The sequence below is a fragment of the Pimephales promelas genome, chromosome 23, assembly GCF_988280905.1.
Source record: "Pimephales promelas chromosome 23, fPimPro1.hap1.1, whole genome shotgun sequence".
Taxonomy (NCBI): Eukaryota; Metazoa; Chordata; class Actinopteri; order Cypriniformes; family Leuciscidae; genus Pimephales; species Pimephales promelas.
Window position 1 is genome coordinate 29,341,645 of NC_142791.1, and position 24,527 is coordinate 29,366,171.

The 24,527-nt window shown below is 45.4% G+C and overlaps 1 protein-coding gene across 1 annotated transcript in view; it reads left to right on the forward strand.

Annotated features, from left to right (window-relative positions):
* The window catches only part of ttc3 (tetratricopeptide repeat domain 3), a 35,596-nt gene extending 11,223 nt beyond the window's left edge, over positions 1 to 24,373 (forward strand). The window contains exons 16-46 of the mRNA XM_089126548.1: positions 1,048 to 1,108; positions 2,676 to 2,817; positions 3,172 to 3,315; positions 3,912 to 3,992; positions 4,352 to 4,458; positions 4,526 to 4,652; positions 5,815 to 5,934; positions 6,157 to 6,258; positions 6,335 to 6,427; positions 6,552 to 6,616; positions 6,699 to 6,838; positions 7,404 to 7,718; positions 9,244 to 9,513; positions 9,589 to 9,635; positions 9,722 to 9,778; positions 9,863 to 9,945; positions 10,021 to 10,176; positions 10,407 to 10,884; positions 10,963 to 11,028; positions 13,572 to 13,721; positions 13,795 to 13,934; positions 14,068 to 14,136; positions 17,621 to 17,717; positions 17,799 to 17,902; positions 17,990 to 18,074; positions 18,466 to 18,567; positions 21,250 to 21,461; positions 22,497 to 22,623; positions 22,703 to 22,816; positions 23,822 to 23,914; positions 23,997 to 24,373. Of these exons, the coding sequence (XP_088982674.1) occupies positions 1,048 to 1,108; positions 2,676 to 2,817; positions 3,172 to 3,315; positions 3,912 to 3,992; positions 4,352 to 4,458; positions 4,526 to 4,652; positions 5,815 to 5,934; positions 6,157 to 6,258; positions 6,335 to 6,427; positions 6,552 to 6,616; positions 6,699 to 6,838; positions 7,404 to 7,718; positions 9,244 to 9,513; positions 9,589 to 9,635; positions 9,722 to 9,778; positions 9,863 to 9,945; positions 10,021 to 10,176; positions 10,407 to 10,884; positions 10,963 to 11,028; positions 13,572 to 13,721; positions 13,795 to 13,934; positions 14,068 to 14,136; positions 17,621 to 17,717; positions 17,799 to 17,902; positions 17,990 to 18,074; positions 18,466 to 18,567; positions 21,250 to 21,461; positions 22,497 to 22,623; positions 22,703 to 22,816; positions 23,822 to 23,914; positions 23,997 to 24,128 (4,079 nt within the window). The 3' untranslated portion in view covers positions 24,129 to 24,373. The remainder of the gene's footprint in view (positions 1 to 1,047; positions 1,109 to 2,675; positions 2,818 to 3,171; positions 3,316 to 3,911; positions 3,993 to 4,351; positions 4,459 to 4,525; positions 4,653 to 5,814; positions 5,935 to 6,156; positions 6,259 to 6,334; positions 6,428 to 6,551; positions 6,617 to 6,698; positions 6,839 to 7,403; positions 7,719 to 9,243; positions 9,514 to 9,588; positions 9,636 to 9,721; positions 9,779 to 9,862; positions 9,946 to 10,020; positions 10,177 to 10,406; positions 10,885 to 10,962; positions 11,029 to 13,571; positions 13,722 to 13,794; positions 13,935 to 14,067; positions 14,137 to 17,620; positions 17,718 to 17,798; positions 17,903 to 17,989; positions 18,075 to 18,465; positions 18,568 to 21,249; positions 21,462 to 22,496; positions 22,624 to 22,702; positions 22,817 to 23,821; positions 23,915 to 23,996) is intronic.
* Positions 24,374 to 24,527: the final 154 nt, after the last annotated feature.

Genomic DNA, 24,527 nt, shown 5'->3' on the forward strand with positions numbered 1-24,527 from the left:
TTACAAGTATTGGATTCCAGATGTCCCAACCCGAGTGTTTACAGATGTAACTTCTTTTATAAAATAGCTGAAATTTGAGGATTTTATTTTATACATTTTTTGTTGTTGTTGATCCTGTATTAGACCAAAAACCACGATTTAAAGAACTTTACAGTTTAAAGGGATTTTAAAGGAACTTAAACGTTTAACCCTGAGGGAGTTGTAAAATGAGCCTATTTCCAAAAAAGTACTTTTTTTTGGAAATAGGCTCATTTTACAACTCCCTCAGGGTTAAACGTTTAAGTTTTACCGTTTTCTAATCCATCCAGCCGATTTATCTGATATTTAGAAGAATATCAGTAACCAGACAGTTTCTGGTCTCATTGATTTACTGACATTCTTCTAAATATCATAAAATCGGCTGAATGGATTAGAAAACGGTAAAACTTAAACGTTTAACCCTGAGGGAGTTGTAAAATGAGCCTATTTCCCAAAAAAGTGGAGTATCCCTTTAATGTTTCTATAGAGATTGTCATGTTCAGTTTATTTGTGCTGGTCTGAAGCCGAAAGTGAACTACTCCTTTAAATTTGACTAAAATGTCCCCGCAGATTACCCGTTTAAAACCTGTAATTTACACTGTAATGGCAGTAGGCTTCTCTCTCCCATCTGAACACACACACACACACACACACACACTGCTCTTTCTATCAGTCCGTGTGTTATCTGGAAGGCTGTGTCTCCGTCTGTTCCCAGTGCTCATCCCTCTCCAAGGTCACTGATGGCTGGTGTGTGCTGGCACACACGATGACGCTCAGATATCTTGTGTAATTGAAAGAATGTGTTTTCCTTCATGTTGTCATGAGGAAGTGTGTGTCGTGCTGTTTCCGGCGAGTCTGGTGTCTCGCTGGCTCCCTCCTTCATCTGATGCGTTTGTTTCTAAGCGCGCGCAGGTGTTTAGCACTAGCGGTTCTTCTGGTTCTGCCAGTTGTTTCTGAAAGCAAGACTTATTTATTTCCTCAGGGAAGTTTCTTCATTTGAACTCTAATCTTAAATTCCCTTGTTTTCAGGAAACTCTGGAGCTCGAGCTCTTCCCGAGGAGCGAGCCGACAGACTCCGAGACATGAAGAGGTAATAACCCGGTTATTGTCATGGAGTGACCAGAAAACAAGCTAATTCTTTCGTTCGGTCAAACATGTTTTAATCAATCATTCAGTGTGTTGATAGAAATCTGAGATTAGTTGTAAAGGATGTTTGTGAAGAGTTCTTTTAAAGTGAAACTTGAGCTTCTAATGGCAGGTACAATAAGCTAGGTTTACTTTCATTTCTCAGGCGCTCAGTGTCAGGATGTTTCCTTCTGTTTGCTGAACGTGTCAAACAAACCATACGCTTTACAAAAAGGTTCATTGGTTAACATGATCTAACAAACAAAACATTTGTACAGTATTAGTTGTTAATGTTAGCTAATAGAAATACTGCTGTTCATTGTTAATTAACTGTCAATCCGCCGGTGCGAGGCGTCCGTACGTAGCGGCCAGCGGTCCTTCGCCAGATTTTATAACTTGGGAGTCCCAGACATCCTTTTCATATGATTTAGCCTTCATCAGGGTCTCCGCCCTATCGAGCCGGCACGTCAGACTTGAGGGGGGCGCACACCGGACGAGAAGCGCAGCCGTGAGTTGTCCTGTCCGGCGTGGCGCTACGCTTCTCGTCCGCTGTGCGATACTTTGTGTTGTCCGGTGCGCGACCCCCTTCCCTATGCATTAACGACGATGTGAGACAAATATAATGTAAATGTAATATAGAACTGTAAACAGCGCTCTGTGGCACGGCAGGATTTGAACAGTCCTGAGCCGTAGCTGGCCCCGCCGGTGTGTGTACAGTTTTAAGTTTTAAGACGAGCCACTGCGCTTCTCGACTGCGGGGCGTCCCAACTCGGGTCATAGAACATGCCGTTCCGATTAACGTAGCACGCTGTGATTGGATTGGTTCCCCAAAGCGTATAGCTACGCAGTCTCATATCAAATACAACCTTTGATTTTAATACTGTTATTAATCATTTTAATAATGCATTAATAAATGCTGAATAATTATTGTTCACTTTCAGTTCATTTTAACTAAGATTGTTAACTAATGATCCTTATTGTTAAGTGTTACCCAAAATCTAACCCTAAACCAAAATCTCACCTGTTAAATCCAAGCAGAAATTGTCTGGGGTGGTTAACATAGCTAGCGCAATCATAGGTAAAACACAAAGACAATTGAATGAGATATATTTATTGAAAGTTAAAGAGAAGGCAAGGGTCATTATAGAGGATTTATCTCACCCCTTACACACTAGTTTTCAGTTGCTTCCATCAAGGAGAAGGTTTAGACAACCTAGGGCAAGTAAAAATGTGTACCAGATGTCATTCGATTTTTAAATGCTGAGAAGACATAAATACGGGTAGGGGTGGATATATGAAAGCTAAGTTTAGCTGCATGGTAATGGTACTGTTTTTAATTTATGTATTCTTTCTTATGTTTTTGTGTTGGTGTCCTTGTGTGTGATGTATAGTGAAGCCAAAGAGGAACAATAAAGGAACTAAACTAAACTAAAATCTGATGAGAGTATTATCATGTCAGCTGTTTGACCCCTGAGGGATGTGACCTTGAGCTCTTGGATAATGATGTTTATTTCTGCTGAATCGTGTCCTAGTGAAATGAGTCCACGGAAGAGTAAGAAATCTTCGGGTGTTGTGGAGAAGCCGGAGCCGCGCAGCAAACACACACCTGTGCCGGAGAAGCCGGAGCCGCGCAGCAAACACACACCTGTGCCAGAGCGAGCCGACAGTCCAGCGGTTAGTGTCATCCAGAGCAAACCCCTGAGCAGTGCTGGGGAAACTCATCACGAGTAACTTGAGTAATCAGATTACTTTTTCAAATAAGTAACACTAGTTAGTTTCCCATTTATGGACTGACAGCTCTCCTGTCCCCATGGTGACACGAACTGCTGAGGTGTGTGTGTGTGTGTGTGAACATTTTGCTACACAATATATTAAAATCATGCTTTTGTGTGTGTGACACTAGTGCCCGTGTTTGTGTGTAATGCTGGTGTGTGTGTTTGAGGCTTCTGTGTCTGTGTAACACTGATGTGTGTAACGCCGGTGTGTGTGTAACGCCGGTGTGTGTGTAACGCCGGTGTGTGTGTGTAGGAGGCCGTCAGCGAGGCGTGTTCGAGAGAGCTCTTCTGTGCTGCGGTTCAGGAGGGTCACATGGCTCTGAGTGACCAGCGCTGCAGGAACGCTCATCAGTCCTTCACTGTGGCCCTGCGGATCCTGGAGTCCTGCGGCACCACGGTAACATAGCGCTTCACACACACACACACACATCTGAATGTAGTGTTTACATGAACGCTAAACATGTGATCGGGTTGATGTGTGTGTTTATATCACAAGATGTATCTGTGTTTCCATCTAAAGTTGAGGATTTAGTTGGAATATTGCATAAAACATTTACATAAAGCATTAAAGCATTAAAGGTGTGTGTCAGCAGCAGTAAAGCAGTGTTTCCATCCATGTGTTCAAGAACAAAATCAGCACTTCCTTTGAATTTGGAGCAAAGTATCAGTTTTTGCAATCTGCCTGTTTCCCTCCATCATAAACAAGTGTGTGTCGCGCATCAGTAAACGCTGTCGTGTTCTCTGGCGTGCGGACGCTGGTGTTCGGGAACACACTCGTGTGTGAGAGACGCTTCTGGAGGGAATTACACCCAATCTTGCTGCTTACATCCAATGCTTTTATGCAATATCCCATAATTCAGATTAATAGGTGTATGAAACACAGCTGGAGAATCAGCGTGCGTTTGACTCTGGTTGTGTGTGAATGTTGTGCTCTGACACACTGAATGGTTGCACTGGTTCACGAGTGTCCACTGGTGCTTCTGCTTCTGACAGGCGCTGGGTCTGACGGAGCTGGATAAAGCTGTGCTGGTTTATGGGTACGCCACCGCCCTGCTGGAGATCGGGCAGCCAGAGGTAATGCAACACGCTTCGGCTCGCTTCCCGAACCAAACGCTCACACTGACCAGCCGACAGGCTTTAGCTAGCGCACACACACGTGTAGGAGACGCTGATGAAGTCATGTGACTTGCCTTCCCCTACACACCTGACTTCAGTTAACGGTGCGAGAACGCTACAGTGCGCGAACATTACGATTCGAGTACACTGCAATGCAAGAACGATACAGAACGCTACGGTGGGAGAATGCTACGGTGAACGATACAGAACACCAAACGCTAGTTATGTTAAAATTCTGTAACATGAATGTCATTGTTGGTCCTGATAAAGTAATTGTAAAATGTGTTTTCTCTGTGTGTGTGTGTGTGTGTGTGAAGGAACTGGCTGAAGCTCAGAGGAGGTTCGCCACGTTAGAGTCGTCAGACAGGAAGTTCCAGTTGCTGGTGCATTATGGGATGGGGCGAGTGTATCTGAAGGAGAACAGGTTAGTGTTGATGGCCGCTCTCCGCCGGGTCGTCTCGCGCGTCAGGCTCATGTTCGGTGTTTTACAGGTTTGCTAAAGCCCTGGAGCGCTTCTCTAACGCGCAGCTCATGATTCAGAGACGCGTCACGCCTGGGAAACTCACCTGGCCCACTACTAAAGCTATCGTTGAGGAGACGCAGGTGGCCTGTTTAGAGGTGTGTGTGTGTGTGTGTGAGAGATTACTGCCATCCATCAGGATATTCTGGGATTCAGTGTCTGATTTAGTTGGACGTAATGAGTTTAAACAGTTCTCACTTTGATGAACCGGTATCAATTCCCACGACAGCTCCTGCCGTCCAATAATCACAATAATCTTTGATACTTCTGAAATGAAACAGTCTCATCTTTCAAATCCTGTTTCATCTGTAAATTCAGTCCATAAATGTGTGTGTGTGTGTGTGTGTGAGAGACACACAGATGACCCGATCATTTCTTCCTCTTTACTACTTCGATTTGATTTCAGTTTGGTCACAAGAAATTCGATTTAAATTTCAATTCAATATCGATTAGTTTGTGTACTGTATTTTTCTCCAGTAATCTCTCAGAACTAAAGCTGTAAACCACAGGAACCCGTCAGTCGGACATTACTGTAATATTACAGGTTACAGTTTACTCCTGATTTATATACACACATTTAAAGTACCCAAGCCTGTTTTTGTGAAAGTGACTGGTTAATGACATAATTATATTTCGACTGTAATTATATTTCAGCTGTCATAACTTGTTTTTATGACAACCTGTTCTTCAATATTGATTTTGAATATATTAGAGTAAAAATATAATGAATACATCATAGTGCATGTGTCAATCAGCATGCTCTCTCTAGAGTTATTTTTCTCAATGACTAGAGTTTGTGTTCACTGAATGGCTTTTCTGAGGTAAATGTGGCATTGCGTGACATTATGGTTCTCCTGCTGTTATTGACTGATTGACGAAACTCTGAGTGATGGATTATGGGACATGATTGATTTCAGGAAGTTGTTCTGTATTGTTCATCATTCCTTCGGCTGTTCACTGATGTTTATTTGCTGCTGCAATTAGTAGTAAAGAGGAGGACATGATCGGTTCTTCTGTCACACACACACACACATTTATGGACTGAATCTACTGATGAAACGGACAGGATTTGAAAGCCGAGACTGTTTCATATCAGAACTATCAGAGATTATTGGATGGCAGGAACTGCAGAGAGTGTTTCGTGGAGGTTTAACAGCATCCGCTGAAAACAGAATATCAATATTGGTTCATCTAAATGAGAATCTGTTAAAATTGATTTGATGATGATGATGATGACCATGATGATCTCTTGTCTCTAAGGAACACCTGCAGAGGTTTGTGGAGTTGTGTAAGTTTCCTCCTAAAGCAGACGCAGTGTGTCGACATCAGCACTGCCTCGCTCACACCATCCACATCTACTTCAGCGACCCCGACTTTAAAGTGAGTCATAATAGTTATTAAGAGTATAAGAGTGAGAGAGTGTGTGTTGGAGTGAGAGAGTGAGTGTTGGAGTGAGCGAGCGAGAGTGAGTGTTGGAGTGAGAGAGTGTGTGTTGGAGTGAGAGAGTGAGTGTTGGAGTGAGCGAGCGAGAGGGAATTGGAGTGAGAGAGTGTGTGAGAGTATTGAGCTGAATCTGCAGTGTGTTGATGTGTGTGTTCTCAGGGCTTCATCCAGCTGATCTGCTGTCAGAGCTGCAGAGTCGAGTTTCATATGAGCTGCTGGAAGAAGCTCAAAACACTTTCATTTTCTGATAAGAATGACAAGGTCAGACTCAGCGCGACTCAGTGATTGAGATCTGAAGAGGACCGACACTCACGAGCTCTCTCTCCTTTCACTGCAGGATTTTCTAAAAGATTCGTGTTTTACGCCGGACTGTGGAGGGCGGATCTGTCACGTTGTAATATTTGGCTCGACGGGGCTGATAAAGTGTGAGGTGAGGTGTACAGACACACACACTCACACACTCTCACTCACTCACCAACACACACACTCACTCACTCACTCACAGTGATGTTTCATGGCTTCGTTTGCTTGCTAACACTCTTTTCGTCTCTCAGTTTAAAACGTGTATTCCTAAACCCAGCCCTGCTGGTCGAGCGAGGGTCCGGCAACAGTGTTCAAGGTGACCTTTGATCCTGCTGATCCAGTGCTTTAACACTAAGCTTCGCTCGTTTACCGTGATTTCTCTCGTTGTGCCTCAACAGTATTAAGAAGTTGAAGTCTAAAAATGATCGAAAGCTTCGTCGGAATCAGCAGAAGTTGGCGAGACGTTCTGCGTGTCGAGAGAGAGATGAAGTAACGGCTGAGGACGCGGCGAACAAGCTAGCGGTGCAGAGAGGATCACGTGAGCACACCACACTCATTCTCACCTCACTATATATATATATATATCTCCACATGAAGTAAGGGGATTTTATTCCTTTACAGGAGCTTTTAAAGGTCTAGAAACACTAGAGACCGTAAACTGATGTTCAGAGCCAATTCAGTGATTTACACTGGCGGTCAAAGGTTTAGAATAACTACAGTTCTGCTCACAGTTCTGCATTTATTTGATCAAAAATGCTGTAAAAACATTGTAATATTACTCCAGTGTAAATCATCTGTTCTCAGTGTGATTTATTCCAGAATGTTCAGCATCATTACTCCAGTCTTCACTGTCACATGACCCTTCAGAAATCATGAATGATTATTAACAACATTATAAATCAAATAAATTCCGCCTTGATGAGCAGAAGCGACTCCTTCAAAAAAGGCTACAAAATCTTAATCACTCCCAACCTTTGACCCCCAGTGTGGTTGTTTTAGCTTGTTTTGCTGTTTGAAGTGTTTTCTGAGTCCACTGTGTGTTTATAATCACTGAGTGTGACCTGCGACCTCTGTAACGCTGCGTCTCTGTTCTTATCCTGCAGCGCCACCTAAAGACTCTATTTATGTGGACCGTGTTTTACATCAAATTCATGATAACAAAGGACTTTTTAAAGAAGAGCCAGTGAATATTAGTGTGTTTTGGGAGTGCCTGCGGCCGTGGCTGGATCTGTGTGAGAGCGAGCAGTCGAGGCGTGTGTGGAGCGGCCGCAGGGACACCGGGCCGCTGGTCGAGCTGGTCGAGCTTCTGCTGGAGTCCAGGAACCGGGTCTGGGCACGAGTCTTCATACACACGCTGGCGTCCGGCCTTCATATCACACCCAGACTGCAGCAGTGGGCTCAGCGTCTGGATAACGCCGGTAAGCGCTCTCCTTCCTCTGCTGTGAGCTGTACTGTAAACCCTGCAAACATGTGGTGAAGGTTTTGGCACTTGCTGCACAACTTGTTTAGATTGATGGATTTGTTTTTCTCAGTTTTAGGTTTATTATTCAGTGTATTAGTCATTCAGATCATATATCACTGAATAATAACTCTTTCCCCACCAGCATTTCTTCCTCTCTCTCTCTCTTTTAAGATGCTGGTAACCATTTACTTGAGGGTTTCGTAGTTACACATTACTACATGTACTTAATATAGTAATAACAGTAAATTATGCATCATTACAAGTAAAGCCTCCAGCTTCATGCTTTCTGTTCATCAATGTGGGAAAGTTTCATTAAAAAAAAAAACTACCGGGAAAAACTCATTTTTCTCCTCGTCGGAATGGTACGAATCTTGGTAAAGGTTTCGCTCTTAGTATGTGAACACGCATAAATCATGGCCATGATCTGAACAGGTTTAAAGGGACACTCCACCGGTATTTTTGCAATACCGGTATACCGCGCATCGCTAGGTGATTGGCTGAAGCCCATATAGAGTCACGCCAGGCCATTGGCTGATGAACGCCTTGATGCTCTTGCGTCGTCATATTATATTAGAGCGCATTATCTGATTTGATTGTGCGAAATGATTTCCAGGCGGTAGCTTAGAGTGGAGCTCAACTAGTCTACAGTGATGGGCGGAGTAGTGGGAGTGGCCTGCCGAGATGAGCGTTGCAATGCACTATGGGGATTGTTGTCTACAATCCACAAGCACTAAAAAGTCATTTTCTGCCTTTAATCGGCCAAGAAGAACACAAATTAGAAGTTTATGATACTATTCTGCATATATGACCCACTTTCAACACACATTCATGTGTCCACCGGTGGAATCACTCTTTAATGGTCCTGAAAGCAGCAGTCTCTCTTGTGCTCCTCGCGGTCAGGAACGAGCGCAGTGTTTCCTCTAGTGGAAGCGTTTGGAACTGCAGCCGAACACACACTCACATTTTTTTCAGATACCAGCCTCACATTTGGAGCACAATTTTTTTTGATTTATGGCTTCAGTTTAAGAATAAAACATGTTTTTGAAAATATATTTGATGTAAAAATTGAAAAAAAATATTTTTGCACATTTTTCATAACGATAAACAACTTTTTTTAAAGTTCACTTTAAAACTTTTTTCACTTCAGCAATAATCTGCCAATTGTCGTCTTGTCTTTAAAAAAAGAGTGCTCTAAATCTGTCGCTCTAAAGCGTTCGAGATTACCACAGTTTAAGTTGGAAAATGTTTCAGGTCTAGGCTCAAAAAAAGGAAAAAAAAAAATAAGTTTTTTCAATCTCCTCTATATATACAGTATATATATATATATGTATATAATTGAAAAAAAAAATTCTGATCTCCTTCTTAAAATCAATAAATGATCCGAACCGTGAGTTTTGTGATCCATTATTAGAGAGTCGGTTGGGTGTTTTGACGTTTCAGTGTGACGTTCATTGGTTGAAATGTGTGTTTCCCGTCCTCAGGTCTGCGAGCGGCGCAGGCGTTCATCAGCCGCTACAGTGCTCATCTGGAGGAGCTGGACCTCAAGCCTCTGCTGACCTTCACACCCCTGCACGACACGCTCCAGAAATACGCCACCGTTTCCGAGTTATTTGACCGTGACGGTTTTACAGTAATGGAGTATTTAAGGCAGGCTCCCGCTAAAGAAATGCGTCTGCTTATTTGGACTCTAGAATCGAATCGAGAGCGCTATTGCACCTGTCACTCCATTCTCGATCAATATTTTGAAGATGGTACGTAAGCTGAAACGGGTGATGTGTGCATGTATGAAGGGAGTTTTGTGCAAATGACCTTTTCTTTATCTTTAGATGCTGTTTGTTTAGTCATTAAAAAGACGGATGATGAGGAGCACATGGTAAGAGACGCGCGTTCTCGCTAGCGGTTCGTCTGTGGCCGAGCTTGGGCAGTGTTTCAGTGATGCTTCATGTGTGTTTGTTTCAGAGTTCAATATTTAAGAGTAAAAACAGACATCGCAAGAAGAAGCAGAAGGAGTTAAAGGTGAGTGTTGTGAGTGACGTCAGTGCGCCGGTGGGCTAGAGTGCTTCATGCTCATCTCTGTGTGTGTGTGTGTGTGTGTTTCAGTCTGTTATTGTGCTGTCTGGAATGAGAGGGCATTCGAGAGAGGAAGATGAGGAGGATGAGCTGTTCTCTGAGGAAGACTCGTTGTGAGTTCAGTCATTGCACACCACGGCTGTGAGATGAAGGTTCTCTGTGAGTTGACTGTGATTGGCCTGTTCCAGGCTGTTCCTGAATGGCTTGGACCCGTTCAGCGTTCCCGAACACTTGCGAGGTCAGCTGGCGGAGTTTGAGGAGCAGTACGCCGGATCAGCGCACCGGAGCCATTACGAGCGGATCCTGGACAATCACCCCGACCCCACTAAAGAGAGCTTATACGAGTACGTGTCGTCTGTGCTTGCGCTCAGGAGTGCTTGTTTTATAAAAACACCGTCACTGCGGCGGATTGTAGATGTGGCTGATGGGTTTGACTTGTTTCTGTAGCGCATTTCTACAGATTATTAGCGTCCACATCAGCGGACAGTAACGAACGCTATAACGATAGCTGTATTAGCATCCACACCAGCGGATGATGACTTGTCTCTCTCTCTCTCTCTCTGCTGTTGTCTAGTTATTTCGCCCAGATCCTGCAGGAGCACGGGCCGCTGTGCGCCACGGACCCGCTGATGGTGGGCGAGCTGGAGAACTTCCCTCTGGAGGCGCAGCAGAAGATCTCGGACGCCGGCGGACTCAAACCCTTCCTGCTGGAGTCGCTGCGCTTCACCATGACGGAGGAGCTGATCGGGCTGATGAAGCACGCCGTGTCCCTGACCGAAAACGGCTCGTCGCACCTGAACCCGTCCGCCCGCGAGTTCTGGCCGCACACCGACGCGCTGAGTGACGACTTCGCACAGATCAGCTTGGGTTCTTACGATAGCAAAGATGAGCCTGCGTCCTCGGATCCGTTCCCGATTTTCCCCGATCCGTATGATTCCGAGTTTCCCATCACAGATTTCGAGTATTTGGCCGCAGACGTGTTGGACGCTGAGGAGCTCGCGTGTGATGCTGTAGCCACACGAGAAGACAAACAAACAGGCGTGTGTGTGCGGGTAAGCTGTGCCACATGAGGGGAATGTTGTCACGTTCATGTTCGTTCAACTCTGACCTCTGACCTTTGCCCCTTACAGGATTTTGCAGACTATACAGATGTTTCCATCAACACAGAGCCGTGCGTGTCCTTCGAGAGGAATAACGTGAGTTGATTTCTTTGATCCGCTCTGAGCAGTAGATCAGCTTCTGTAGAAACTTGCCGCTATGCAGGAATCCCGTTTTTGTCAAACAGCGACCCCTAGAGTCGCTGTGGAGTACTTGAGTTTAACGTTACTGTCGTACCACTCACACAGAGTGACATGGCATACAATAGTACATTGTGTTTAATGAGATCTAAAATATGCTGTTAGTGGTGAGAATTTACACGTGATTAAATGCATATATCCGACAATTATCCCCTTGAGCTTTAATGGTCCAGCGGCAGAACTTATCCCAAGCGTGTCAGAGGTTCTGCTTCAGTTCAGCTAAAAAAACTGCATAGAGCCCTTTAAAATAACGCATTTATCAAGTACATTGTTTCGTCACTAAGTGGCGACATGATTGTTACATTTATAACAGTCGCGGCAACGAGCGCACAGCTTAAGTTCAAAAACACATTTTAGCGCTAGATTTCTTATTTAATAGCGAATTTAATGAACGCTCTGCTAGTTAACTGAGATGTTTTATTTATTTTTATGAAACGGTTAGTTCGAATCTTTGATTCTGATTGGTCAAGAGCTGTGCTTTATTCAGGATAAAACACGGCTATGACCGCTTCAGCCAACGGCTCTATTGATCGCTGCGCAGCACTGCGGTTCTGTGTTGTTTTTATTTGAGCTTTCATGCGTTTTACACACTGGAGCGCCGTTGCTCTTCACGCTCAGGGACTATTTTTTCTAACGGAAGGAAGGCTTTTAGTGATTCTACTTCAAAAAAGTTGCACTAATACATTGTTTTTTACTTTAATATTGTGTGGCAACCGTTTTATAAAAGCATTAAGGTACTCGAGGCAAGTGCTGTATGGTGGATCAGTAACGGCTGAAGGGGTTACTCCACTTTGCGTCGAGCCTAACGACGCCCTTCAGCCGTTACTCATTCACCATACAGCACAGCCTCGAGGACCTTATTGCTTACATATTAGGTACATGGTGGGACAGACTTCACTGGATTGAAACAAATCAATCTAACCATGTGACCAGTAGAGGTGGCTTTCTTAATCTGTTTCAAATAATTTTGCAAGGGTTCTTTCAAAATATAGTAGTGGTGGAACGGTACATGTATTCGTATTGAACCGAAGTGGTACGGGCGTCACGGTTCGGTGCACGAATTTACACGGAGAATACACGGTGTAAAAATAAATAAATCTCGCGTGCATATTAATTAATGTAATGCGGAACTACTGTTAGATACGCAGGCGATTAACTTGGCTTTAAATGCGCATCCTCGCTTTGGACTAGCGTCGAACTAGACTCGAATTTGGCGCTGAACCTGAACGCGCGTTCACTTCAAACTTTGGTGTTTGGTGGCGAATTTGGTGCTCTATTCGCGTTTGGTGTGACCGCATAATGAACAAATGAACAGGCTGCGATGTCAAGATTGCAATGCTGGAGTGTGTGTGTGTGTGTGTGTACACATAACAACTGTTCTTATATTTGTGTACACTCGCAATAAAACACAACATTGTGCTTTTGTCACACTGTAAACTCTTGACAAACTGTAGCCTACAACTGTCAGTCAACCAAAATCACACACACACACACACACACAGAGAGAGTTTTAAAAGCAAAACATATTTATCCAACTCCATTTCAAAACAGTCCGTGGGTCCCATCTTTTGGACATACGTCATATTCCTTTAATTAATTCAGGTACAATTATCAAACATATCTCAAGTTTTTTTTGTCTTTTTATTCATTTAATTAATAAACTAATTATATAAAACTATTGTCAGTGCACTACAAATAAGCTGGTTGTGTGCCTTTATCAATAAAACTTGTTAAATAAATACAATGCCTTCTGTATTTTTGTTTTGCTTTTCCCTCCATTGTACCGAAATCGTACCAAACCGTGATGTATGAACCGAACCGTGACTTCTGTGTACCGTTCCACCCCTAATATATATATAGAAATTGAGAGAAATTAATCTAATAATCTCTATTCCCTCTCTCTCTCTTTATCTACCTCTCTCTTCCTCTCTAAATACCCTCAAAATCTGACAAAGCATCTCAGAAAAAAAAGCTAATTTATTGATGGCCTGTATGGAAGTTTAGTTCTTTGTATTTTTTGTTGCTGTGCACTTTACTGGTCCAAAACTGATGGCTGTCTGACTCAAAACATTATTTTGGCTATAGCCTTTTTGTTGCTGTTTTTAGTCTTAGTCTAAAGCTAAATTTAAAGACTCAGATGGTTCTGTCTTTTATTTATTTAATTTTATATTCTACAGGAAAGTTGTATTTCAAGTCCTAAGCTGCTCTGTTCTCAACTGATAGTCAAATCGATAATATTACTGAATATTAAGTGCCACTTGTACTTCAGCATTCTGTCATATTAAGGTTGTCGCATGATTGCAGGACTGAGAATACAAAGTGAATGTGAAGCATTAAGGCCAGTGCATTACCTCCCTTCTGAAACTACTTGATAAAAGTAAACCAATAGATCACTAGGGTTAGGGTTACTAAAGCTAAAGTGATGTCCATGTTTCCTCCAGGGCGACTTGATGCAGAAAGAGAAACAGAAGCAGCAGCTGTTGAAGAAGCTCCAGCAGATGAAGGACGATCACGCCGCCGTCCAGCAGAAGAGGGCTGAGGAGTTAGCAGCGCTTCAGGAGGACACCCAGAGAATCACACAGAGCAAGCAGGTAGAGAAACGTCCGTCAGAGTCTTCTGAAGCGCTTCTGTGGTTCTGCAGCTCAGACGTACGCTTGTGTTCAGATCGCCAGCGCAGAGCTCGCCATGTTCCAGCAGAAACTAGAGGAGGAGGTCAGGAAAGACCAGCAGGAGAAGAAGGAGAACCAGGAGACTCTGAAGAACCTGAAGATGGAGATCAAATATCTGACAGATTTACATGAAAGGTCAGACACCCTAACACAGGATTCACACCAACACTGTACCTGTACATACTTGGTCACTCACTGACACATACGTACTTACACAAACACTCAGCCACTGCTTTACTGCTGAATAACTGCCCTTTTTTCTCTCTAGTTACTCCAGAGACATCAGTGCCAAGAATAAAGAGTATCAGACCAAACTGGAGCGATTCCTTGACATCAAGTGAGTGTGAAAATATACAACATTTAGACAACGCGTGTCCTGTGTGTAACGTCTAGTGCAGTAACGCGGGTCCTGTAAAGCCAGTGCATTACTGTTTCTCTTTCTGCATCAAGTCGCCCTGGAAGAAACATGGACATCACTTTAGCTTTAGTAACCCTGACACTAGTGATCTATTGGTTTACTTTTATCAAGTAGTTTCAGAAGGGAGGTAATGCACTGGCCTTAATGCTTCACATTCACTTTGTATTCTGTGTGTAACGCCTGTCCTGTGTAACGTAACGCCTGTCCTGTGTGTAACGCCTGTCCTGTGTGTAACGCCTGTCCTGTGTGTAACGCCTGTCTTGTGTAACGCCTGTCCTGTGAAACGTAACGCCTGTCCTGTGTAACGCCTGTCCTGTGTAACGCCTGTCCTGTGTAACGCCTGTCCTGTGTGTAACGCCTGTCTTGTGTGTAACGCCTGTCCTGTGTGTAACGCCTGTCCTGTGTAACGCCTGTCCTGTGAAACGTAACGCCTGTCCTGTGTAACGCCTGTCCTGTGTAACGCCTGTCCTGTGTAACGCCTGTCCTGTGTAACGCCTGTCCTGTGTAACGCCTGTCCTGTGTAACGCCTGTCCTGTGAAACGTAACGCCTGTCCTGTGTAACGCCTGTCCTGTGTAACGCCTGTCCTGTGTGTAACGCCTGTCTTGTGTGTAACGCCTGTCCTGTGTGTAACGCCTGTCCTGTGTAACGCCTGTCCTGTGTAACGCCTGTCCTGTGTAACGCCTGTCCTGTGTAACGCCTGTCCTGTGTAACGCCTGTCCTGTGTAACGCCTGTCCTGTGTAACGTAACGCCTGTCCTGTGTGTAACGCCACGCCTGTCCTGTGTAACGTAACGCCTGTCCTGTGTAACGTAACGCCTGTCCTGTGTAACGTAACGCCTGTCCTGTGTAACGTAACGCCTGTCCTGTGTGTAACGCCTGTCCTGTGTAACGTAACGCCTGTCCTGTGTAACGTAACGCCTGTCCTGTGTGTAACGCCACGCCTTACCTGTGTAACGTAACGCCTGTCCTGTGTAACGCCTGTCCTGTGTAACGCCTGTCCTGTGAAACGTAACGCCTGTCCTGTGTGTAACGCCTGTCCTGTGTGTAACGCCTGTCCTGTGTAACGCATGTCCTGTGAAACGTAACGCCTGTCCTGTGAAACGTAACGCCTGTCCTGTGAAACGTAACGCCTGTCCTGTGTAACGTAACGCCTGTCCTGTGAAACGTAACGCCTGTCCTGTGTAACGTAACACCTGTCCTGTGAAACGTAACGCCTGTCCTGTGAAACGTAACGCCTGTCCTGTGTAACGCCTGTCCTGTGTGTAACGCCTGTCCTGTGAAACGTAACGCCTGTCCTGTGTGTAACGCCTGTCCTGTGTGTAACGCCTGTCCTGTGTGTAACGCCTGTCTTGTGTGTAACGCCTGTCCTGTGTAACGCCTGTCCTGTGAAACGTAACGCCTGTCCTGTGTAACGCCTGTCCTGTGTAACGCCTGTCCTGTGTGTAACGCCTGTCCTGTGTGTAACGCCTGTCCTGTGTGTAACGCCTGTCTTGTGTGTAACGCCTGTCCTGTGTGTAACGCCTGTCCTGTGTAACGCCTGTCCTGTGAAACGTAACGCCTGTCCTGTGTAACGCCTGTCCTGTGTAACGCCTGTCCTGTGTAACGCCTGTCCTGTGTGTAACGCCTGTCCTGTGTGTAACGCCCGTCCTGTGTAACGCCTGTCTTGTGTGTAACGCCTGTCCTGTGTGTAACGCCCGTCCTGTGTAACGCCCGTCCTGTGAAACGTAACGCCTGTCCTGTGTAACGCCTGTCCTGTGTAACGCCTGTCCTGTGTAACGCCTGTCCTGTGTAACGCCTGTCCTGTGTAACGCCTGTCCTGTGTAACGTAACGCCTGTCCTGTGTGTAACGCCACGCCTGTCCTGTGTAACGTAACGCCTGTCCTGTGTAACGTAACGCCTGTCCTGTGTAACGTAACGCCTGTCCTGTGTAACGTAACGCCTGTCCTGTGTGTAACGCCTGTCCTGTGTAACGTAACGCCTGTCCTGTGTAACGTAACGCCTGTCCTGTGTGTAACGCCACGCCTTACCTGTGTAACGTAACGCCTGTCCTGTGTAACGCCTGTCCTGTGTAACGCCTGTCCTGTGAAACGTAACGCCTGTCCTGTGTGTAACGCCTGTCCTGTGTGTAACGCCTGTCCTGTGTAACGCATGTCCTGTGAAACGTAACGCCTGTCCTGTGAAACGTAACGCCTGTCCTGTGTAACGTAACGCCTGTCCTGTGAAACGTAACACCTGTCCTGTGAAACGTAACGCCTGTCCTGTGAAACGTAACACCTGTCCTGTGTAACGTAACGCCTGTCCTGTGTAACGCCTGTCCTGTGTAACGCCTGTCCTGTGAAACGTAACGCCTGTCCTGTGTGTAACGCCTGTCCTGTGTGTAACGCCTGTCCTGTGTAACGCATGTCCTGTGAAACGTAACGCCTGTCCTGTGAAACGTAACGCCTGTCCTGTGAAACGTAACGCCTGTCCTGTGAAACGTAACGCCTGTCCTGTGTAACGTAACGCCTGTCCTGTGTGTAACGCCTGTCCTGTGTGTAACGCCTGTCCTGTGTAACGCATGTCCTGTGAAACGTAACGCCTGTCCTGTGTGTAACGCCTGTCCTGTGTGTAACGCCTGTCCTGTGTAACGCATGTCCTGTGAAACGTAACGCCTGTCCTGTGTAACGTAACGCCTGTCCTGTGAAACGTAACGCCTGTCCTGTGAAACGTAACGCCTGTCCTGTGTAACGCCTGTCCTGTGTAACGTAACACCTGTCCTTTGAAACGTAACGCCGGTCCTGTGTAACGTAACGCCTGTCCTGTGTAACGCCTGTCCTGTGTAACGCCTGTCCTGTGTAACGCCTGTCCTGTGTAACGCCTGTCCTGTGTAACGCCTGTCCTGTGTAACAGCCTATGGCAGCAGCTCTATCACCCTGTAGCCCAAGACTGGTTGCCCACTGAAGCTAAGCAGGGCTGAGGCTGGTTAGTACCTGGATGGGAGACCTTCTGAGAAAGCCAGGTTGCACCGTCCTTCAGATGAGACGTTAAACCGAGGTCCTGACTCTCTGTGGTCATAAAAAAATCCCAGGATGTCTTTGGAAAGAGTAGGGGTGTAACTCTGGCATCCTGGCCAAATTTGCCCAGTGGCCTCTGTCCATCATGGCCTCCTAATCATCCCCATCTATACCAATTGGCTTCATCACTGTCTCCTCTCCACCAGTAAGCTGGTGTGTGGTGGGCGTTCTGGCGCAGTATGGCTGCCGTCGCATCATCCAGGTGGAGCTGCACATTGGTGGTGGTTGAGGAGATCCCCCCCCCTCTATGTGAAGCGCTTTGAGTTTCCAGAAAAAAAAAAAAGCGCTATATAAATGTAATGAATTATTATTATTATTAACGCCTGTCCTGTGTAACGCCTGTCCTGCAGTAACCAGTGTGCGGCCGAGCGGATGAGCCTAGAGGAGGAGATCAAGAAGTTCAGAGACGCGTGTGTGAAAGCGCAGAGGAGATCCATGGCGGCGCAGGTGAGATTTCAGCATCAGCTGGTGTGTTTCATCGCCTGACGCTGCAGTGACGCTGATGTGTGTGTGTGTGTGTGTGTTCAGCTGTGTGTTCTGCAGAGCCGTCAGGAACACGCACTGCGGCGGCTGAGGATGAGCGTCTCTGAAGGCCAGATGATAGTCAAACACATGACGGAGGTGTTGCTAAGGTACGGCACAGGATTCACACTCAGATTCAGAAGTGTGCTGTACTGGTGTGTGTGTGTGTGTGTGTCTGATGATGGTTTGTGCTGCAGTGTCCCCTCCGCTGCGCTGCTGTCAGCCATCGATGACTGGAAGAGACACGTGTGTGACATGGAGGACAGAATTAACAGGACTCAGGTGAACTTCCTTCTGTTCCTCATCACAGCACACTGATCCACTGCCAGTTTACATTCAGTAGTGATTTGTGTGTGTGTGTGTGTGTGTGTGTGTCTCAGGTAAACTCAATTAAAGCTGTATATACAGGAAACCTGTCAGTCACTACTTTACTACAATATCACACTTTAAAATTAACAAAACTTTTAAATTGCATTATTATATTGTTATAATAACCGTGTCGATGGAGGGACATTTACATTCGTTTAATGATTTTCTTTCAGACATTTCTTCACTCAAACACCAGCTGACATTATTTCATCCAGTATATAATAATAAGAATCTGCGTGTGTGTGTGTCAGATGAAGCTTTTCCCGTCAGTGTTTCTGAAACTGGTTTGAACGGTTTGTTTCAGACGGGGTTTGATGCACAGATGGATGAGGTGGCGAAGGGCACTAGGCTGTGTTCACTGCCAGATATCTGTGTTCCCAGCATTCCTACTGCGCCCGCCCTGCCGGTAAGAGCTCGGGTCATGACCCCATCTTCATCATCATCGTCATCGCGCTCGGCTCTGGATTTAATGTGAACCTCGTCAGCAGCGTTTGTGGCGTGATGTGTATGTGTGTGTCAGAGCTCGCTCCCGTGTGTTCTGCAGCGTAACCGATGATCAAGCAGAGGCTCGTGCTGATTGGTTTATCATATCAGGGTTCGTACAAGGTTAAAAAAAAAACCTGGAAACCCCTTGGAAACAGGAAAAGGTTCTTGAAACGTGCTTGAATTATTGAAAGACAAAATATGTGCAATTAGCGTTTAATTTTATTGATAAAAGAATTTTTTCACTCTGTTAAAGGTCCTATATGTAACTTTTTTTATATAAAATGAATCCTTTTTTATTGCCTGTGTTTGAAGGGGTTGTAATGACACATTGCAATGATCCACTTTTCGGGTTTGGCTATTACCTCTGAAGGCCAATATTCATATTTATATGTGAGGTCTCCGAGTCGGATTCCCAGCGAAATCCATCGGATGTGACGTGCATGCGCGCTCCCGAGCCTCTCTATCCTTATATACAGTCAACCATGCGATCAACGGCACTTCAGCTGACGACATGGAGTCTGATAACAGCCCAAAACGTCCTGCCTCCAGCACAACACACACTCAAACACACACTGATCTGAAAAAAAAATCTGCTGAAGCTCGTCAGGCAAACCGTGAATCTGATATCAAGGTAAAAATCAAGGTAAACTACATGAAACATGACATGAATACAAAAGAATGTTCCAGGATAACAAAAAGTCGGTGCTTTAGGATGTAACTTTTATTTACTAGATCTAATTTCCAGACACGTTCAGTACAGTAATGCCACTTCCTACGATCTTACTGTTACACTGAATTTGTTCAGTTTAGTTCACTAACCGTTTTCGTTATCATATTATACATTCACCGATGTTGACATTGCTGATTGTGAAAGATACACGAATAGTTAGTGAAATGGCTTATGCTATATAACATCACATGTGGGCTAAATGCAGTTTATTGTAACATTATCAAGGACGAGCACAGAGCATTAGTTCAGTCAAGCTGATAAAAGTAGGCTATTATTGTACCTGCAGTGGGAGTTTACATTAGTTTCCAGCATGTTGTGTGATGCTTTCTCTGTTGTGTTGAAAGTCTCCGTGTGGCCGGTAGTGAATGCTCACTCTTGAGATCGAGCACGAGCACGAGCACTCTTGATGCTTTCTGAAACATCACCGCTAGAGGCCGCTAAATGTTCGTACAGCACCTTTAAATCTGCAGCCCGTCTGATGTAGAGCCATTTCGCACGGCTGTGAGTGTGATGTTACTCATAAATATCCAAGTATATGATACAGCTTTTATTCTTCCGCTTAATCATATGTTCATGGGAGAATAAATCAGATTTAAAGCGATATCTCTGTCATACTGTCCTCAATAGTCAGTTGCCTCAGCCGTCGCATTTGTTGCACTTTAGCCGCGTTTCCACCGCAGGAACTTTCCCCAGGAACTAGGAGCTTTGGGGTGGTACTCAGTGTGTTTGGGGGGGTACTCGGTGTGTTTGGGGTGGTACTCGGTGTGTTTGGGGTGGTACTCGGTGTGTTTGGGGGGGTACTCGGTGTGTTTGGGGTGGTACTCGGTGTGTTTGGGGGGGTACTCGGTGTGTTTGGGGTGGTACTCGGTGTGTTTGGGGTGGTACTCGGTGTGTTTGGGGGGGTACTCGGTGTGTTTGGGGTGGTACTCGGTGTGTTTGGGGTGGTACTCGGTGTTTACACTGCAGGACCCAGGGTCTAAATGAAGGTCCGAGTAAAAATCCCCCCCCCCCCCCCAGAAAGTCCCTGCTGGCGAGGTGGTACTTTTTCAGAGTTCAGGAACTTTCGGGGTGGGACTCGTGTTTCTGAACATGCTGATTGGTTCTCACCACGCTATTCTTTCTGCCCGATGGCGCGCGTTCGTCTCATCCATCTCACGGTCAATGTCCGCTGATAACAAACGTCTACTTTTATATCTAGCATTACGAGCTTTCTGAATACGCTTTGGGTGCTCGTCTCTTTTCTGCCGTGTTGTTAATTACCTCATTAGTAAACCAATCGCACACAAAAGCAGCAAAGCTTGAATCTTCTCCATACAAAACTCAAAACAAACGCGCAGGCTTGGAAGAGCAGTCGCACGCAGTTCAACGTCACTACATAATCTTCCCGCCCCGGACCGGTACTTTAGTACGCGGTGTAAACGCAGTAAGCAAGCGGTCTGGGGGAAAAAGTTCCTGGGACAAATAGTTCCTGGTAATTGAGGTGGAAACACGGCTTTTATGTACCATTTTGTTTTATTTGTTTATTTTTATTTATTTACCTTTTTTAGAATTTGAAAGATAAAGATCTTGTTTAATAAGTGAGATCTCTGATTTGTAGTCCTTGAGAACCAGAAAAGTAGTGCCTTGAAGGTCCTGGAACTGAATATTACAGTGTCTGTAGGAGCGCTGATATCGCTTGCGGTCCTCCTCTGGAGGAAACACTTCCTCATCTCCTCCCTGCTCTGTTAGGGCTGTTGTTGGTTATTTCTGAATGTATAAAAATGTAAATAATGTCCTGTATTGTATAGTATACTACTATACTAATGTATAGTAATGCAGATACGGCCAGTATGAAGGCCGAAGTGGCTGATGGGTAATCCTTGTGTCCTGCAGGCGATTCCTCCGCCTTCGGTTCCTCAGTCCGGTTCCCAGTTCTACGGGCCGGTGCTGCCCTCCCGAACCCCCACGCCCACGGGCCGGGCCACCCCTCAGCCCCCCGAGAGGCCTGACGAGCCCCTGCCCCACCGGGCCCCGACCCCACAGCCCCAGACGGTGTACGAGCGGCTGCTGGAGCGCCTCAACATGATGTTCCCGCATTACAACAGGTGCTGCTCCCGCGACACTAGCTTTAGCGTCACTTGTTTTAGCAACATTAGCTTTAGCGACACTCGCTTTAGCAACATTACCTTTAGCGACACTAGCTTTAGCCACATTACCTTTAGCGACACTAGCTTTAGCCACACTCGTTTTAGCCACACTAGCTTTAGCCACACTAGTTTTAGCCACACTAGCTTTAGCCACACTCGTTTTAGCCACACTCGTTTTAGCCACACTAGCTTTAGCCACACTAGCTTTAGCCACACTCGTTTTAGCCACACTAGCTTTAGCCACACTAGTTTTAGCCACACTAGCTTTAGCCACACTCGTTTTAGCGACACTAGCTTTAGCCACACTCGTTTTAGCCACACTAGCTTTAGTGTCACTTGTTTTAGCGACATTAGCTTTAGCGACACTCGCTTTAGCGACACTAGCTTTAGCGACACTAGCTTTAGCGACACTAGCTTTAGCGACACTAGCTTTAGCAACATTACCTTTAGCGACACTAGCTTTAGCGACACTAGCTTTAGCGACATTAGCTTTAACGACACTTGTTTTAACGACACTCCTTTTAGCAACATTAGCTTTAGCCACATTCATTCTAACGACACTAGCTTTAGCGACATTCATGTTAGCGACACTCGTTTTAACGACACTAGCTTTAGCCACATTGGTTCTAGCGACACTAGCTTTAGCCACACTCGTTTTAACGAGACTCGCGCTCCACAGGCACTGGAGAGTGGAGTAATGATGTTGAAATTCAGCTTTGATCACAGGAATAAACTACTCTAAGATATATGCACATAGAGAACAGATGACTTACACTGGAGTAATATTACACTCTTATTTACGATATTTGATAAATAAACAGCTTTGGTGAGCAGAAGACACTCTAAACCAGCGTAATGGCTTCAGACTATAGAGCTAGTGTTGGTCAGGTGTGCTAGTGTTACAGCTGTGTGTGTGTGTGTTTCTCCTCAGGCTAGTGTTGGTCAGGTGTGTTAGTGTAACAGCTGTGTGTGTGTGTGTGTGTTTCTCCACAGGCAGGTGTTGAGCCGGTTCATTCAGGAGGTTCGCTTGTCCAGCGGAGGTGCTCTCGACTCGCTGACCTATGATGATGTCATCAACCGCGTGGCTCAGCTGATCCTGGACCATCAGGAGAACACGCGTGTGCGTGAACAGCTGTGTGTGTGTGTGTGTGTGTATGTGTGTGTGTTGCTGTGTAGTGACGCTGTTGTCTGTTGTGCAGGAGCGCATGAGCTTCACGGGGCGAGCGAGTCCTGGTTCTGACTCTAGAGTCACGCCACCGCTAGCACACGCGTGGAAGAACGTGTCCGACAAACATCGCAACGCAGCGCTGGCGGTAAGAGTCCGCATCATCACGGCGCAGAATTAACCTGTTTTTCTCCAGTTGTGTCGGGGTTATTTCCCTGTTCTCCATCAGGTCAGCTTTATTTCTACAGCGTTTAATTCCACACAGTGTTTCAGGACATAACAGGGAAATATCTGCTGTAGAGCAGCTCTAAAAACACTAGTGCCATTTTTCAGATCAATTGAGTTGAGTGATTCAGTTCAGGGTCGATTCAGTCCAGGTCACTGATTCAATTCAGTGTCGATTCAGTCCAGGTCACTGATTCAATTCAGTGTCGATTCAGTCCAGTGTCGATTCAGTCCAGGTCACTGATTCAATTCAGTGTCGATTCAGTCCAGTGTTGATTCAGTTCAGTGTCGATTCAGTCCAGGCCAGTGATTCAGTTCAGTGTCGATTCAGTCCAGGTCACTGATTCAATTCAGTGTCGATTCAGTCCAGTGTCGATTCAGTCCAGGTCACTGATTCAATTCAGTGTCGATTCAGTCCAGTGTCGATTCAATTCAGTGTCGATTCAATTCAGTGTCGATTCAGTCCAGTGTTGATTCAGTTCAGTGTCGATTCAGTCCAGGCCAGTGATTCAGTTCAGTGTCGATTCAGTCCAGGTCACTGATTCAATTCAGTGTCGATTCAGTTCAGTGTCGATTCAGTCCAGGCCAGTGATTCAGTTCAGTGTCGAAGCAGTCCAGGTCACTGATTCAGTCCAGTGATTCAGTTCAGTGTCTATTCAGTCCAGGTCCCTGATTCAGTTCAGTGTTGTCTGTATATTTCTAATCGTGTCACATAATCATGATAACCTCATGTTTCTAATGCTAGAATATACAGTAGAGTTAACGTTGCCACAATTCTTTGATTTGATTCCCTCGCATCTCAAGGAGATTCAGATTAACATTCACTGTTTCTAAAGTTTCGCTAACTCACTGAAGCCGTGCATTCATTTAGCTCTCTGTGTCCATCATCGTGTTGGTCTAACCCGTGTGTGTGTGTGTGTGTTCACAGCTGAACATGGAGGACCCGTGCATCATCTGCCACGAGGACATGAGTGCTGAGGAGATGTGTGTATTGGAGTGCCGCCACAGTTTCCACAGAGAGGTCAGAGCGTCGTCTGAGGGCTAGTGTGATGTGCGTTTACGTGCAGACTGAGTGACGGTGTGTGTGTGTGTGTGTGTTTCAGTGTATAAAGTCGTGGCTGAAGGAGCAGAGCACGTGTCCCACCTGTCGAGAACACGCTCTCCTCCCCGAGGACTTTCCTCTGCTTCCCGGACGACAGCGCAAGACTCACACACCCGCGACTGCCTTCCACTGAACCACCAGTGTGTGTGTTCACGGCTTTATTCACGGACACACCAGTGTGTTCATCTGTATTAGCACACATTCTGTGGACACTTTGCTTTGGGGACCAATCGGTGATGTTTTATTTCTAGGACACAGTTGTGTTTCTCATTCCTGGAATAAAGTTCATTTGCATGAACTTATTTTACTCTTCCCACTTTTACCTTTTATTGCTATTTTACCTTAATTTTACTTTATTAAACACTTGACCAAAAAGCAGTCCTGCTGTGTTTGTTTCAGATGTTAGCTTCTTGTTTCCACACCGGAATTAAATCATAATCATAATTGTATTGTAAAATTATATAATAATTAAATTATATAATTTAAATGTATTCAATTTAAATATTAATAATTTTAAATACTGAATATTAAT